This window comes from Berghia stephanieae, chromosome 1 (assembly GCF_034508935.2).
Source record: "Berghia stephanieae isolate SIO BIC M18660-M18661 chromosome 1, UCSD_Bste_1.3, whole genome shotgun sequence".
NCBI classification, from domain to species: Eukaryota; Metazoa; Mollusca; class Gastropoda; order Nudibranchia; family Aeolidiidae; genus Berghia; species Berghia stephanieae.
In genome coordinates this window covers 13,863,790-13,881,324 of record NC_088360.1, presented here as the reverse complement: position 1 = coordinate 13,881,324, position 17,535 = coordinate 13,863,790, and the positions used below count along the sequence as shown (strand labels likewise).

The window sequence follows — 17,535 nt, the reverse complement described above, 5'->3', positions numbered from 1 at the left end:
ATAATAGTAAACGAAACTGAGATCTTTGCGAGGAATTTTTTTTTCTATTTTTTTTTTTTCAAATCTAGATAGTCATTAATTCAGACAATGTTCTTCGCCCATGAACATAGTTTAAATCTTGGAAGTCGGAGCTTTCTTTCATCTTCTCTGTCTATTTAGCAATAAATAAGTAGCTTGTCTGGTCCAGTCTGGCAGGAAATAATTGCATTTGAGCAATGTTCTACCCAAGGGGTTGCACATTTTTGTTAAAGTTCGCTTAATGCCAAAGAAAGGGGGTCCTGTTACTTCAGTTGGAAGAGCACTCGCTTCACAAGCAAAGGGATCAAGATCGATCCCGGGTGTAGTCGATATTTTTGTTTCTGACCGCCCCCCCCCCCTCCCCTGGTGGTGGTGGTTGCAGTAGTAGTGGTAGTGATGATGATGTGCTGGTGGTTGTAGTAGTAGTGGTAGTGATGATATTGTGGTGGTGGTTGTAGTAGTAGAGGTAGTGATGATGATGTGGTGGTGGTTGTTGTAATAGTGGTGGTAGTGATGATGTAGTAGTAGTGGTAGTGATGATGATGGAGTGGTGGTGGTTGTAGTAGTGGTGCAGTGGTGGTGATAATGATATAGTGGTGGTGGTTGTAGTAGTTGTGGTAGTGATGACGATGTGGTTGTGGTGGTTGTAGTAGTAGTGGTAATGATAATGATATGGTGGTGGTGGTGGTTGCAGTAGTAGTGGTAGTGATGACGATGTGGTTGTGGTGGTTGTAGTATTATGGTAGTGGTGTTGATGTGCTGGTGGTTGTATAGTTGTAGTGGTAGTGATAATGATGTGGTGCTGGTGGTTGTAGTAGTAGTGGTAGTGATGATATTGTGGTGTAGGTTGTAGTAGTAGAGGTAGTGATGATGATGTGGTGGTGGTTGTTGTAATAGTGGTGGTAGTGATGGTGTTGTAGTAGTGGTGGTGATGATGATGGAGTGGTGGTGGCTGTAGTCGTGATGATGATGTAGTGGTGGTGTACCCTATTGGTAGTGATAATGATATAGTGTTGGTGGTTGTGGTAGTGATGAAGTGGTAATGGTGGTTGTAGTAGTAGTGACAGTGATGATGTGGTGGATGGAAAACACATTATAGGTTATTATAATACACGATTACACACATTCTCTAACTTCATTTTTTGACAGCTTTATTGAAGCATAAATATACGCAACAGTTCTGAACCATTTTCTTGTGGATTTTGATATTGTTTTTCTTGTGTCGTTATCTTGACATAGAGACCGACTAAATGGTAATGTTTACATTCCCAGCCCATGATGTAATGGCGCTGAATGCTTTCATTGGTGGACACTTTTTAGGCTCCGTACGTATTCTCATTCGTTTAATTCTATGCCTATAAGCTAACACGGTAGATGTATCTACCTATGTTTGTTTGTTTTTTTAATATTCAGAAAAGTTACCTTTAGATATTCGATAATGTCGTGGGAATAGATACTACTGTGAATCGAATCCGAGTCTTTGTCTATGTCCACAACACCTCTGGGAAGCTGCCTCAATCTCCGCCCTGGGGTATCCCTCCAAGGTTCAATTTCCATCGAAGTATCTTTACCAGTTAGAAAGAAACCATAATATTACGTTTTGTTCATAGAAATGATTTCTCTCTCTCTCTCTCTCTCTCTCTCTCTCTCTCTCTCTCTCTCTCTCTCTCTCTCTCTCTCTCTCTCTCTACTTATCCCAACTCTGCCTACACCTACTGACCAACTTGCCAACTTACACAACACACGCGCTCTTTCTTTCTCTCCCCCCCCCTCTCTCTCTCTCTCTCTCTCTCTCTCTCTCTCTCTCTTCTCTCTCTACTTATCCTTACTCTGCTTACACCTACTTACCAACATGCCAACTTACACAACACACGCGTTCTCCCCCCCCCTCTCTCTCTCTCTCTCTCTCCCTCTCTCTCTCTCTCTCTCTCTCTCTCTCTCTCTCAATCTATCTCCTGACTTACACGCCTATCTCTCTATCTATCTGTGGTAACTATCTTATCTTAATAATCACAATGTTGAAATACACTATAAATTGAATATCAATTTTCAGTTGTTATGATATAGTTGACGGACTAGCACTAAAAACACCATGAAGAAGTTTGAATATTCATACGAGCAATATCAGCATGATATCCAACGCAGGTTAAAAGGCTGCCCAATTAACAATTCGTGGTTCGTTAAGGAAGCCGGCATTTGTATTGAGCAGTGGACCGAGGACTGCAATTCAGATCTATCATTCAAAGTTTTATTCGACCTGGTGATGGTCATTTGGAACATTTTCTCTAATTATTCTTGCATGATATAATAGATTTAAAAGTTTTTCGTTCCATGCATAAAGGGGAAGTTAGTCATAGAGAGGGCAAATCTAACGGTGTAAGAACAATCGTCTTTCAACTAGTCTCACTAATCATGAACGCACCGAATCTAATGACGTTTATCGGTATAGAAAAGTTTCTCCATTTCATAATCTATGCACAATTCTGCCGTACATAAATAAAAAAAAACTATACATTTAAATTTTTTTTGGCCAGAAAACTCGTCCTTCAACTATTGATCGATTAAAACGAACCTCACCTTGTCAAAAACTCTAAAACCCGGGACTTCCTTGAAGTCGTGAAGTCCTGGGTTTAAGAATTTTAGATAAGATAAGTGCATAACAGTAACAGAGGGAGAAATAATATAATGTCCCAAAACTAATACTGCATTTGACTGTTTCCCTCCCATGCAGGGTATCCGTCCAGGGCCAGGGCAAAACCAAGTAATCTCATTCCAAGACAAGACAGAAAGCATGTTGAAAAACAGATATAGGGGAATAGATGACAAAGTAAGTGCTGCCTGCCACGATGAATTCTCAAAATACACCATTCATCGACTAGAGACAAGTACTCATTCTCATCTCAGTCGAATGAAGAATCGTGCAAATAGTACCTAACCTAATAACACTTTTACGACCATTTTAATCAACCCGAAATCACACTCCACAAAACAATCCTTGATTTTGTTACAAGACGACATATCGAACCGTTTGGCTAATGACGTCATAATTAATGCAATAAACAAGCAACTCTGAAATCAATTAACTCACCAAAGGAAAATCGGGCAGTATAAAGCTGAAGACATCGACCGTGGTAGTCTTCTTTGACCAGAGGCGGCAACGCTGCAAAATACCAAAATGAAATGCATTATCATAGATATGTATTTTCCATGTCATTAAGTCGTTGCAGTTTTGTTTTATTTTTGAAAACCCATTCATTTTCAATAAAACGATACATGGCCCATCCCCTCAAGACGCTATTATTTTGAGTTGAACTAGAAGCTGGAGATTTAATTCACAGCCAGAAATATTGGTCTAATTTCATTTAACGAGAATACGTAATAAAATTAACTAAAGAGCAGAAAAAAACCCCCTAAAATATCATCTTTTCTGAGTCATTTCAAATATAAATTTATTATCTGACATCTCATCAACTCATAATACCATTTGAGGCGAAGAGCCATATATCTATTTGATACAGTACATATTTCATAATTCTGACAATGAGTTTGACCAATCGGTTCAATCTATTATTCTGTTGAGTTAACCTTCAGGCTACTATTACAGTTAACCAGACAATTTGAGAGTATTTGCCAAGATGAGAGTCATTTAAATCGATCGATATTTGAAGGACGTTTTCTACCAAACTTTTAAATGCGCACCTTTTTAGAGGAGGGCAGTTAACTGGTTATTATGATATATTAATAATTGAAAACAGCAAAAGGACAACATGAATATGGTCAAGGATCGCAGCCTAGGAGGAGCAAAACCAAATAATATCATTCCAAAACAAAGACATGTGGGTTACCGATGCGAACCCCGCTCTGGGCAGCCCAAAAACGAGTCATTCACATCCTCCTACCGTACTTAGGTGGACTCTGGGCTGCCCAAAGTCCAATCCTTAGAAAACACTTTTCATTCACATCCTCCTACCGTACTTAGGTGGACTCTGGGCTGCTCAAAGTCCAGTCTTTGGAAAACACTTTTCATTCATATCCTCCCATCGTACTTAGGTAGACTCTGGGCTGCCCAAAGCCGAATCTTTAGAAAGCACTTTTCATTCACATTTCCCCACAGTGCTAGGATAGAAAAGGAGTAACAGCACTGTCTCTGTCGAAAAAAAATAAAATGGGACAACGCCTTACATGCGTGGTGTTTCACCCTACAAATAAAGTCTTGCTGTTGACTGTGGCTTCTAATGGTTTTGTTTCGCACTACAATATTGTGACGTTCTATTCAGGCGGCCACGAGCTCGGGACGTTTTGTAAACCGCTTTGAGCACATTGAGTGGATATTGCGTTATATATAAAAAGTTCATAAAACAGTGGTTCACCCCGACAAAGATTCAGATGAGAGAAAGACGTCATTACCTGCTGCCATGGCTTCCTCACACATCATTTCCTCCACAGTTGTCTGTTCTTCCAGCTGTGTTATCTCTTCGTGTGTAATATTCTCTTCAGAGAATTTGTCCTTTGGTGTGTCAATCAAGATTGGAGACTCAGTTCGACTTTGGGTTATAGGGTTCTTTTCCTCTTCCCCTTTCTTTGGAGCGTCTGATGACTTCAGCGTGTTCACCACGCGCTCACTCAGACTCTGTCTCTGTTAAAGTTTTTAAAATATGTTAGACTCCTTTGAAGAGTTGAGGGATAACGATTTTGCATAACTGTGACCTATCTTCTTAACGCGGTATTATACCGGCATGGAGTATATACTAAAAAACCTTAATACTAAATTGATCAAAAATATGAAATCTGGTTTTCAGCATGCTAAAATAAAACATAAAAACAAGTGATTTTTTTGGCTATAATTCCATTTTAAGCATCTTAATCACTCCTACATAATATCACACACACACACACACACACACACACACAATACCGTTTAAAACGGTTTTGAGGCGACGAGTCACAAATGGGTAAATGCCTAATCTTTGAGTATAACTACAGTGACACAATTATAGAAATTTTATGAGTATTAAAAAATTGAATATTCTCAGAGAATCCGAACAGTTAGGTTCAGTTTAATGCCACGACACAAAGTAAAGCAAGGAAGCTTTGCTGTCTCTCCTATTACAATGAGTGTTTTAGTGTGTATGGGACCTAGCGAGAATAGTGAACCAATTCTCAAAAATGCTAATCAGAAATAAAATAGGGGAAAAAAACTTATCCTTTAAATTCGAGATTTGATCTTACTTTAACCTTATATCCATGGTACAGTTTTCATCAACAGACAAGTAACGGCAATGCTGTTACTGCTCTTTTGGAGGAAACGGTTAGTTCTGCACTTGAAATCAAATAAAGGGATATTAGCATCTGAAGAAGAAAACATTCAGTCTTTGTTGATGGATTTAAACAACTGTACGGTCACCATTATAAGACACTCTTTCAAGCACCCCCCCCCCCCCCACTTCTCTCTCTCTCTCTCTCTCACACACACACACTCGGACATACACACGCACACACACACATACACACACTCTCTCTCTCTCCCTCCCTCCCTCTCTCTCTCTCTCTCTCTCTCACTCACTCACTCGCACGCACTCTCTCTATTTCTATATATCTCTTTCTCTCCCTCACTCACACACACGTGTAAAACTTGGACCAATCGTAATATATATATATATATATATATATATATATATATATATATATATATTTATATATAAGATTTAAAAAAGAATAATCCGCCTTCCACCTTGCGTCTTTATAATATTATGTAGGCATCTAGACGTTATAGAGAATTCATCAAACACGTGTCTGATGTCAGCTAGAGTCATCCATTTATTCCAGAGTGTTATGAATATGATAAAGAATAGTAGAAAATGATATCTTAACATTGGCAAATAAGAGATAGGGTCGAGCTTGGAGAGTAACATTATGTGTTAGGATGTACTTGTCAATTACAGCGTTAATATGATAGAGGATGTAATTCCCTAAATGTTTGATTTTAATTGTGTATCTAAGTTTAAAGATAAGACAAATAGTGTGAGACAATGTATATATAAAATATAAATTTTAACATACCTCGACCCTGACTCGAACAATATTTCACACAACAACTTTTGTTTATCCATTGAAGTTAATCGAGATTGAAGATTTCAATCTCGTGTAACTTTGAATTATCCTCTACTCTGAATGCTTCTTTGCGTTGTCCGGTGACGTTCTCACTTTCTAAAGGGCTGGTCATACAGGTTGACCAGACGGTCTAATTTTGATTGGTCATTGCTGGTCATCTATTATCCTTTTTTTTTTCTTTTTTTTTTTTTTTTGATCAACACAAAAAAGTACAGTTTTAGTCTTTGCCCTTTCTTGTTTCCAAGTTTTGTGATATCCTACCATGCTGGATGCACCCTCGGACCACGAATGTTAATCCCCATTGTCTTGTAACTTCAAAGGTGGACAGGTAAGCTGCGAAAGGCGACTTGGAAATGTACAACCCTGTTGGGCGTCAAATGTTAAAATAATCCAAGTTGGTGATACAGACCTTAGATAAACTATTCAGCTTTGTTATTTTGTTGTTTTGTTTGTTTGTTTTTTTGTTTTTGTTTTTTTCTTTACTTGTTCTTTTTTGTTTCTTTGTTATTGTTTTTTTTTTTTATTATTTTATTTTGTTTTGTTGGTGTTGGTTTTTTGGGGGTTTTTTTTGTGGTTTTTTGTTTTGATTCTTCTTTCATTGGTCAAATCTTAAAAGATTCTTGGCAGCTATCAAGCCTATCTGAATCATGACTGTAAAGGACTAAATATACTATTTCGCGAATCTCGTGTTGGCTGCTGGAGAATCGACAAAATTCCGTATCTTTGGAGTTCAGGTAGGCTCCACCATTTGGCTGAAGCGTGATGAGTGTGATGAATACAAAAGTAATAAACAAAAAAAAAAAAAAAAGAATATAACAGCTTAAAAAAAAAAAGAACAAAATGTGAAACACAGAACGTTTCGGGTCCAAAAACCTTCTTCAGCCAACAACAAAAAGACAATGAAAACATACATTACTATTTTAAAAAAAAAACAGATCGACGGCAGAGAAATATTAAGTCCTTTTTGTATACAAATTTTTGAATTTTTACAGCCCACAGCTTCAAGCAGCTTAGTATCATTATGATTAATACATTGAATTATTAATACTTGTTAATCCGAGACGATGATGCAGCGACAGTCTGTGAAAGGGATTATCATGTCTATGGTGGGTTATGCCCCCCCCCCCCCCCCAATCACCACCGCTTTGATATACGTCGGTATATATTTATCCCTTGGGCTAATGTAAAAAAAAATATCTGTCAATCAAATTACCTTAAATTATATAATAGATTAGTCATATTATTTTGACAGCCTCAAATTTTATAGTCAATATGTCGGGTACTGAAAGTGATTTAATGGTATTTGATATTAACTGAAGTTGTTAACCTTTTATAATTTTAACTTCTAGGCCTTGTGTGTTGCGTCAAAGCGTTTATTTCATTTAACTAAGAAATAGGAGAGGTTCTGCAATTAAACGGAAATTTTATCTTAATTTGTCATGTCGCGAATATGGGATTTAAGTCATTGGCTATATTCGATGTGCACTTATTTGCAAGTCTGATAACCTAATTCTTTATGGGTTCATTGTAATGGATTGGTTTTTTTTAATGACGCAAAATATTGTCCATTACAACAATGTTTAACTAGGCCCATAAGCGAGTTCGGTTGTCAGACCTGCATATATGTACACGTCGGCTATATTATTATTTTTTATATAGATTTTTTTTTTAACGAAAATAAAAAAACCCCAATAAACTTTTAAATTTGAAGGTTTTCTCAAAATATAGTCAATTTTTTCCAGTGGTCTTCAATTAATTTAATTTAGGGTCTATTTCGAAACTGATAAAGAGAGCAGGAAAAATATCAGTTTCATACGCCTAATAACAGTTCCTTCTCCGTGTTGTTTGAATCATTGGATTTTCAAGAGTTGACTTGGTCAGGAGATGAATTAATTGATAAAATGTTATAGACATAATTGTTATCATTACCATCACATTCATCATCATGATGTCACCAGTACCCTCATCATAATGATTCTCGCTCATCATCATCATCATCATCATCATCATCATCATTATCATCATCACTATCATCATCACCCTCGTTGGCTATCCCACGTATTCGTACAAAGGCGGGAACAAGGTCCTTTTTTTATTTTTTGATGTCATGTACTTTAAATATTGTTTTGTGATGATGTTATTTAAAGCGCCAAGAGCCTCATTGTTGAGGCTACCGTGCGCTCTATAAGAGTCTATTATTATTATTATTATTATTATTATTATTATTATTATTATTATTATTATTATTATTATTATTATTATTATTATTATTATTATCATTATTATTATTATTATTATCATCATCATCATCATCATCATCATCATCATCATCATCATCATCACCATCATCATGATCATCATCATCATCACCATCATCATCACGACCACCACCACCACCGCCACCACCATTACCACAATCACTACAACAACCAGCATCATTACATACAAAACCACCCCACCCCCTACCCCAACAGCATCATCATTTTACCTGTTTCACAGGATTGTCCGTTTTGAAGACGGCCTTCTTGCTGACCTTCCTATGGGATTGGTCATGATCCTGAGGATAGGAATTGTTGAGAACTGAAGTGGATTTATCTACAAAACTGTTCTCATCATCCTCAGCGTGGACGGATGTCTTCCTTTTCAGGGGACTGCAGCATTCTCTTCGAGCCACCACAGAGTTGTCTTTCTTAGCTTGGAGTCTTGTTATACGTCGAGTCGCCATTATAACTGAATCAAATTTGTGAAAAGGTTTATTTATATCTTTTCACTTCTTGAGTTAATTCCTTTTCTACACAAAACACTGAAAAATAATAACAAAACAAAAAAGTTACGAAAAGAGATAGAGAGGGAGGGGGGGGGGGGAAGATACATATATTCGTCACATAAAAACTACCCAGAGATATTTATCATTTATGGGCAAGCATGGGCAATTATTTCTCATCTTACTTGTGTTAATTCCTCTCGGGCTATTCCGTCATAATTTCTCTCAATATTATCTGGATATAACTACGAACCGCGACATTTATACCAAGAGCTGCTACAATGATATGGTCTTTGTTTCGGACCCAGAAGCTACATATATCTAGATCTACGCTCCGTGTAGAATTTCCATTTGCCTCTTGGGATGGAGCGTTGCGTGCTTTTTAACCAGCGCCAGTGAAATCTGGTTAGGTTTTCCTCCTCCTCTTCTTCTTCTTCTTCTCTTCTTCTTTCAGGCTATCCCACATTTTGCAGGGTTTCCATAATGAATGTCACATCTCATTGTTATTGCTTTTAGCCAGCCATTTTTTTATGAGTAGTTCTCACTAAATTCTATCAATCAGACTATAAACGTTCAAGGTTACACATAGTTTTGTGTGTTGGCTAGCGGATGCTTTGAGTTTTTTGGCTAAAGACATAGCATCAATAGTATGTAAGATGGACTTTATATCATTTATAAAGATGACGTAAACCTCATACGTTTTAGTATCTTCTGCAGTCCACGATGTTTTTGAATAGTTCACTCCAAAATCAACAACATCCATTTAATTTGTTTTCGACATGACAGAGGCATTTGATCGTCTTTGCCTATCAGGTGGAAGTGTTTGTCATGTCGTGATCTCTTGTTGCAATGCATGGGATAATAACACGAGTCCACTTATAGATAGAATGAAGTTGATGTCACTCAGGTCTTTGTTATTGCTTTTTGCCATCCGCGTTTATGAGTAATGTATTAACCAGACTATAAACGTTCAAGGTTACACAGAGTTTTGTGTGTTGGTCCGTTATACTTCTGGATGGCAATGTTGTGAACTTCTTAGCCAAGCGCAAACTATCTATGGATATAGATAGTTCGAAGATGACGCCACTCGGGTCTTTGTTATTATTTTTTGCCATCCGCGTTTATGAGTAATGCTCACTGAACTGTATAAAAGATCATGGTTACACACAGTTTTGTGTGTTGGCCAGTTATACTTCTGGATGACAATGTTGTGAACACGTAATAGCCAAGTACATACTATCTATAAACTTTTAAGGTTACAGACAGTTTTGTGTATTGGTCCGTTATACCTCCGGATGGCAATGTTATGAGCTTCTTAGTCAAGCGCATACTATCTATAGATAGTGTGCAGATGACGTCACTCAGGCCTTTGTTATTGTTTTTGCCATCCGCGTTTGTGAGTTGTTCTCACTAAACTGTATTAACCAGACTATATGGTTACACAGAGTTTGTGTGTTGGTCCGTTATACTTCCGGATGGCAATGTTGTGAACTCCTTGGCCAAGCGCATTCTATCTATAGTGAACACCGATAGATAGTATGCGCTTGGCTAAGAAACACACAACATTGCCATTCGGAAATATAATAGACCAACACACAAAACTAGGTGTAACCTTAAAAGTAGTATGCATTTGGCTAATATGTGTTCACAACATTGCCATCCAGAAGTATAACTGGCCAACACACAAAACTGTGTGTAACCATGATCGTTTATAGTCTGGTTATTACAGTTTAGTGAAAATTACTCATCAACGCGGATGGCAAAAAACAATAACAAAGACCTGAGTGACGTCATCTTCGAACTATCTATAGATAGTATGCGCTTGGCTAAGAAGCTCATAACATTGCCATCCGGAAGTATAACGGACCAACACACAAAACTGTGTATTTCCATGAACGTTTATAGATAGTATGCGCTTGGCTCAGAAGCTCATAACATTGCCATCCGGAAGTATAACGGACTAACACACAAAACTGTGTGGAACCATAACTTTTATAATCGGGGTAATACAGTTTAGTGAGAATCACTCACAAATGCTGATGGCAAAATATAATAACAAAGGCTTGAGTGACGTCATCTTCGATCTATCTATAGTGGGGTTAATACAGTTCAGTGAGCATTACTCATAAACGCGTATGGCAAAAAAAAACCTATAACAAAGACCTGAGTGACGTCATCTTTGAACTATCTTTCGTCTGGTTAATAGATAGTAGTAATGCGCGAGGCCAAGAACCTCATAACATTGTCATCCGAAAGTATAACGGACCAACACACCATGAACTTTTATCACTACAGTTTAGTGAGAATTACTCATAAACGTGGATGGCAACAACAAAAAAAAACCAATAGCAAAGACCCGAGTGACGTCAACTGCGTTCTATCTATACAGTTTAGTGATAATTACCAATAAACGTGGATGGCAAAAAAAACAACCCAAAAACAAACCAATAACAAAGACCTGAGTGATATCATCTTCATTTTATCTATATTTATTTCCGTTTTGCTAAAATACAACATCCGCAAATCGTATAGATAGAATGCGCTTGGCCAAGGAGTTCACAACATTGCCATCCGGAAGTATAACGGACCAACACACAAACTCTGTGTAACCATGAACTTTTATAGTCTGGTTAATACAGTTTAGTGAGAACAACTCACAAACGCGGATGGCAAAAACAATAACAAAGGCCTGATTGACGTCATCTGCATACTATCTATATGACGTTCCAACACACAATACTCTGTGTACCCTTAAACGTTAAGAGTCTGATTGAGAGAAGTTAGTGAGAACTCATCCTTAAAACGGCTGTCTAAAAACAATTGCAAACAGCTGAGCTTATTGCTGTCTATGGCTTTGAGTTGTATGATCTGTGAGTTTCGTTCACTCGTGAAATCACCAAACCCTTTCAATTGTTTTTATGTGAGTTTTCCTTAAGATAGAACGAAGATGACGTCACTCTGCTCTCTGTTATTGTTTTTTGCCATCCACGTTTATGAGTAATTCTCACTTAACTGTATTATCCAGACTACAAAAGTTTATAGTTACACAGAGTTTGATGTGTTGATCCATTATACTTCCGGATGGCAATGTTGTGAGCTTCTTAGCCAAGCGCATACTATCTATCTATCGGTGTTCACTGTATTGGACAAAACTAAAGGACAAGTGGTGGCAAACGTATTCCTTGAATACTCAAGACTTGGCACTGGAGAAATTTGGAGTACACCGTGGCCACGACATGGTGATTCCTAAAAAGGTCTATACATCAATAGATAGTATGCGCTTGGCTAAGAAGCTCATAACATTGCCATCCGGAAGTATAACGGACCAACACACAAAACTGTGTGTATCCATGAACGTTTATAGTCAGGTTAATACAGTTCATTGAGCATTACTCATAAATGCGGATGGCAAAAAACAATAACAAAGACCTGAGTGACGTCATCTTCGAACTATCTATAAGAATCATAAGATTCTTGAATAGAAGGAGTGAAATTGACGTCGCTCAGCTCTTTGTTGTTGTTATATCAATCAGATTATAAAAGCTCAAGGTTACTCAAGGTACGGGGTATCCGGCTGGCGGATATTGTGAGTATTTTACCTAAACGCATAGCATCTATAGCCTCATGCCAGCACAATCATCCATCTACACTTTGAATATTGTTCACGAGTTTTTGACACACACTATGATTTGCGATGCATTTTATTGTACAAAGTGTAAAAGCATTGCGACTGATGTGTGCTCACACATTTGGTTGGGAGGCGTGTAAATTGCATTGTATTGACGATATGTATGATAATCTGTGTTACAACGACATGACATCAAAAGCTTTAAGAAAAATATGATAATGAAGTTGATCCGAACAAAAGACTATTCTAGTAATAATCTAAAAGACAGATCAAGAATATACTTTGTACCAAAAATAAAAATAAATAAATAAATTGTTCATTCACGTCGAATCTAATGTTATAAACATTCTTGTTTAGTTCATAATAAAAGACAACTGAGCATTCATATTATGGGAACACAAGTTGACAAAGAGTGAAAAAAAAAAAGATTAAAGCAGTACTTTGGCAAAAGTATCAACATATTTTTTAAAGTAATGTTTTGCACCGCTTGTTTATAGGATAAATTGCAGTTCATATCACATTGTTATTATTGTTCCGTTTTTGCCAGTCAGATAGATACGGTTTATCACCCTCTATCTGAATTCAAATATCTACTGTTACACATCATGAAGGCTGATTCTCGATATCTCAGTTGATCGAGCAGTCGCTTCACACGCAATGGAATTGGATGGACCAAGTGTGATGTCAATATGTTTCTGACAGCCATGCAACCCACTTGTGATTGGGAAGCTTGGTCTGTTAGATTTGGTGGAAAGCACTTTGCAACAGACTAAAGTGCTATTGAAATGTTAGCAATTTATTTCTACTGTGCGTTTTGCGCAATAGAAACCAGGATAAACTCACAAAAAAAGTGATTTTTGCTAATCAACATTTTCATTCGTTATGAAGAAACGAAATGCTAAAAAGCTGCTACTATCTCTATCTTTTACGGAGCGAGTCGCACGGCTTAGCCTATAACAAGAAATGAAATGAGTAGAAAAGTTCCAGGAGACAATAATATGGAATAAAAACTTCACGGCGATGAGGATTGGAACCCACGATCTGACTGATACGGCAACTCCGCCTGGCCATGCGAGGGACGCTCTACAATCGTGGTGGATGGCGTCGATCGTATGGCGTCCCTCTAGTGGCCAGGTGGAATTGCCGTAACAGTCGGGTCGTGGGTTCGAATCCTCATCGCCTGAGTATTATTCCCTTTTGTCTTCTGGAACCTTTCTATTCACTTCATTTGCCTTCATTTCTTATTATTAATTACATAAGTGCCTGCTCCACTCACCTTTCTTAAGGCGTAGTCTACTATGTTTCGCCTGTGCGCTTGTAATACATAATATTATATTATAACGGCGCTTGTATCAATTAACGATAACTACATCTTACACATAATATGAAAAAAGCTGGTGGGACTTAACGGATTTCCATTCACTTCATTAACACTTGTCTCGAGCATGAAAACAAAATGGTCATAATTTAAGATGAGATTCACTTCTATGGAATAGATTTTAATATCATGACACCAGGGTTTTAACAAGGTGAAAGATTAGAAAAAGTTCTACTGACATACGAGAGGGGAAAAAAATACAAATTTCTCTCAGATCTCCATATCAAATAAAAACCAATTTTATTCTTACCTTATTCATGAATGCCTGATCTACAGATAAACAATCCTGATTTTTAGTAATGCACAAAAGAATAGCGTTTCTTTCTCTAACACTGTAAATCTATTTTCTATATTTATATCCTCAACCAAAACAACAACATGATACTTGAGTCGTTTCCCGTTTCAAACTTCTGACTGATGTGCTCGAGTCCATAGCAACGACGATGGCATTAAATCATGTTTGTTTGTTTGTTTTGACCAATAGAAACTATTGTGTAAAAAAAAATAAAAATACACAACTTAAGCTTCGTTTCCACACGAAAATAAACATCGAAGCTAACGTGGTGTTGCTATTGATGCTATGCGTTTAGGTAAAATAACTCGCCAAAATGAATTGTACTAACACACAAAACCATATTATTGTAACCTTGATGTTTACAGTCTCTTCGTGGGGCTTTAAAAGAACTGAGTGACGTGTCAATTTCAGCTCACAGCATTATGTGAGTAGATCACACAACAATTTTAAAAACGTCCATTTGTTTACTTAGCAAACTCATCGCATTTTAAAACATCGACACTATTTTTTGGGTAAATGATAGGAAAAGACATTGCGTCGAACAAAGTATTATCCGAGATTAAAATGATAATATCGAGAAATGGGGCTCTTTCCGTATGTGGAGGTAAACGTGGAATTTGAGTATTGATGGTGTGTGTTTAAGTAAAATACACACAATTTCTGCCGCCATATCAATAGTACAAGTAGACAAACCGTTTTTGTCTGAAAGAATTTAGTGAGAAGAAATCACCCAACTGAGTATAGAAAGCTGCGAAAACCCGTGCCAAATTTCAATTGTGTTACATATAGAAGGAACGAAGTTGACGTCACTCAGCTCTTTATTATTGTTTTTAACCAGCCATTTTTATGAGTCGTTCTCGCTAAATTCTATCAATCAGACTATAGATAGAATGCGCTTGGCCAAGGAGTTCACAACATTGCCATCCGGAAGTATAACGGGCCAACACACAAACTCTGTGTAACCATGAACTTTTATAGTCTGGTTAATACAGTTTAGTGAGAACAACTCACAAACGCGGATGGCAAAAACAATAACAAAGGCCTGAGTGACGTCATCTGCATACTATCTATAGAAAGTTCGAAGATGACGTCACTCAGGTCTTTGTTATTGTTTTTTTGCCATCCGCGTTTATGAGTAATGCTCACTGAACTGTATTAACCTGACTATAAACGTTCATGGATACACACAGTTTTGTGTGTTGGTCCGTTATACTTTCGGATGGCAATGTTATGAGCTTCTTTGCCAAGCGCATACTATCTATAGATAGGGCACCCATCGCTCTTTGCTTCCAAACAGCGGGGCACTTTGTAGCCATGTGGTGTTACTAAAACTGCTTATCTTAAAAGGCATGAATCATACCGTGAGAAAATTGGCCCGTTGGCGTTCCGTAATTAAGTAATGACGAACACAATTATGAGTGGTATTCACACGAAGAAAAATCAGCACATGGTGAAAATTTAGTTGTATTTTTTAATCTTGTAATTTTGAACCAGAAATCGCTTTGAGTACGTTCAGAGTTCAGTGGATATTGCATTATATTAAAGCTCAAGCTCAAGCTCAAACGCAAGATGTTTGCGCGCGCGCGCGTGTGTGTGTGTTAGTGTTTGTGGAGTGTGTGTGTGTGTGTGTGTGTGAGAGAGAGAGAGAGAGAGAGAGAGAGAGAGAGAGAGAATTAATCAGGCAAATGTTGGGCTTTTATGTTACAGACGAGTTACATTAGAATCCTCTCCTTCTCCTAATGCTTTATCTCCTCCTTATTCTTCTCCCCCGCCTCCTCGTGTTCCCATCACCCTTCTTTTTCTTCTTCAAATATATCAAGTCTTTCAGAGTATTACTGTCGATATGCTTATCCAAAATAAATAAAATAAAAATTTAATTTGTGTCCAAAAAAAAAAAAAAAAACAAACGGCATTACGTCGGGTAAGTTTAATGAAAATTTGAACGAAACTTGGGTTAAGTTTAATTTATTTTATTAATTTTAAAATTTTACGTTTAACTTTGATATCACTTTTTGACACCTGGTTGACCAATTGACCTTAAAGGAATGGGTTGACCCAGCATGATTGACCGCATATTATGATCCTTTCCTGATCGTCTGTTGTCGAGACGTTAGTTCTTATTTACAGGTCTGATAATCCAAATTGTTTTGGGAACTGGAGCACTCTCAAACCAACACACAGGGGCGTGGCTCTATTGGTTCAAATGGTGCCTGGCACCACATCCATGTTTTAAAAATGGATAACAGTATTTAAAAATATATATAATACTGAGAAATGGTATATACCGCCTTTCATCAACAGTGTGAAACACACTCCCTTTCTGTCACAACTCCTATCCACGCTTCTATCCCGATTCACACAGTCCGTTGATGACTGTCAGCGACTGTGTACTATGGCTGAGCGAGTGACTGGATTTCCCCACTCAAACGATTGCAAGGAGCGGATTTTTGGTGGCACCATCTAAGGCTATTACTATAGTGTTGACACATTGAATACCTGAAAAAATGGCTCGAATTTTTACCATCTTCACATACGAGAAAAAACCCGCCTCAGGTGCCGAGAAATTTTTGCTCCAACTCTGTTGGACTGGGGAATAATAGCTAATTTTGGTCATTTACGTCATAGTCATAGTATGGTAACTTCGACCATCTTTATTATTATCGAAATCTCGATTATTAACACGTTCATTTGTTTCTCTCTCTTTGTCGTGATTAATGTATATAGTAATTTATTATTATTATTATTTTATTATTATTATTATTATTATTATCATTATTATTATTATTATTATTATTATTATTATTATTATTATTATTATTATTATTATTATTATTATTATTATTATTATTATTATTATTACTATTGTTGTTGTTGTTGTTGTTGCTGCAAAAATTGATATGAAGGAATGTAAACAAGTTAAGCCAAACATTTCATGAGAGTGATGATATATGCATGATCTTCGCGTGAACATGCGTGTTTGACCGACACGGTTTGACTCTGTGTGTGTGTGTGTGTACACACACACACACACACACACAGAGTCAAACCGTGTCGGTGTGTGTGTGTGTGCACGTGCGCGTTCATCACACACACACACAAACACACACACACACACACACACACACACACAGAGAGAGAGAGAGAGAGAGAGAGAGAGAGAGATCTTGTATGGTGTCATGTTTGATTTCCGAAGTGGAATGGGGCTGTTTCATGACGTAACTATAGTACTCTTTTAGTAGGCCATGGGCTGTTTACATTCTTACGCTTTGTACTTAAGTTTTTGAATTATTATTATCATTATTATTATTATTATTATTATTATTATTATTATTATTATTATT

At 37.2% G+C, this 17,535-nt stretch overlaps 2 protein-coding genes across 2 annotated transcripts in view; one reads left to right on the top strand and one right to left on the bottom strand.

Annotated features, from left to right (window-relative positions):
- The window catches only part of LOC144968549 (putative small nuclear ribonucleoprotein Sm D2), a 399,977-nt gene that overhangs the window by 112,512 nt on the left and 269,930 nt on the right, over positions 1-17,535 (top strand). The window lies entirely within an intron of this gene.
- Positions 1-17,535, bottom strand: part of LOC144968526 (uncharacterized) — a 30,720-nt gene that overhangs the window by 6,232 nt on the left and 6,953 nt on the right. Inside the window, exons 2-5 of the mRNA XM_078906988.1 lie at positions 8,618-8,859; positions 4,426-4,654; positions 3,107-3,178; positions 1,441-1,583 (exon numbers count right to left, since the gene is read on the bottom strand). Of these exons, the coding sequence (XP_078763114.1) occupies positions 1,441-1,583; positions 3,107-3,178; positions 4,426-4,654; positions 8,618-8,854 (681 nt within the window). The 5' untranslated portion in view covers positions 8,855-8,859. The remainder of the gene's footprint in view (positions 1-1,440; positions 1,584-3,106; positions 3,179-4,425; positions 4,655-8,617; positions 8,860-17,535) is intronic.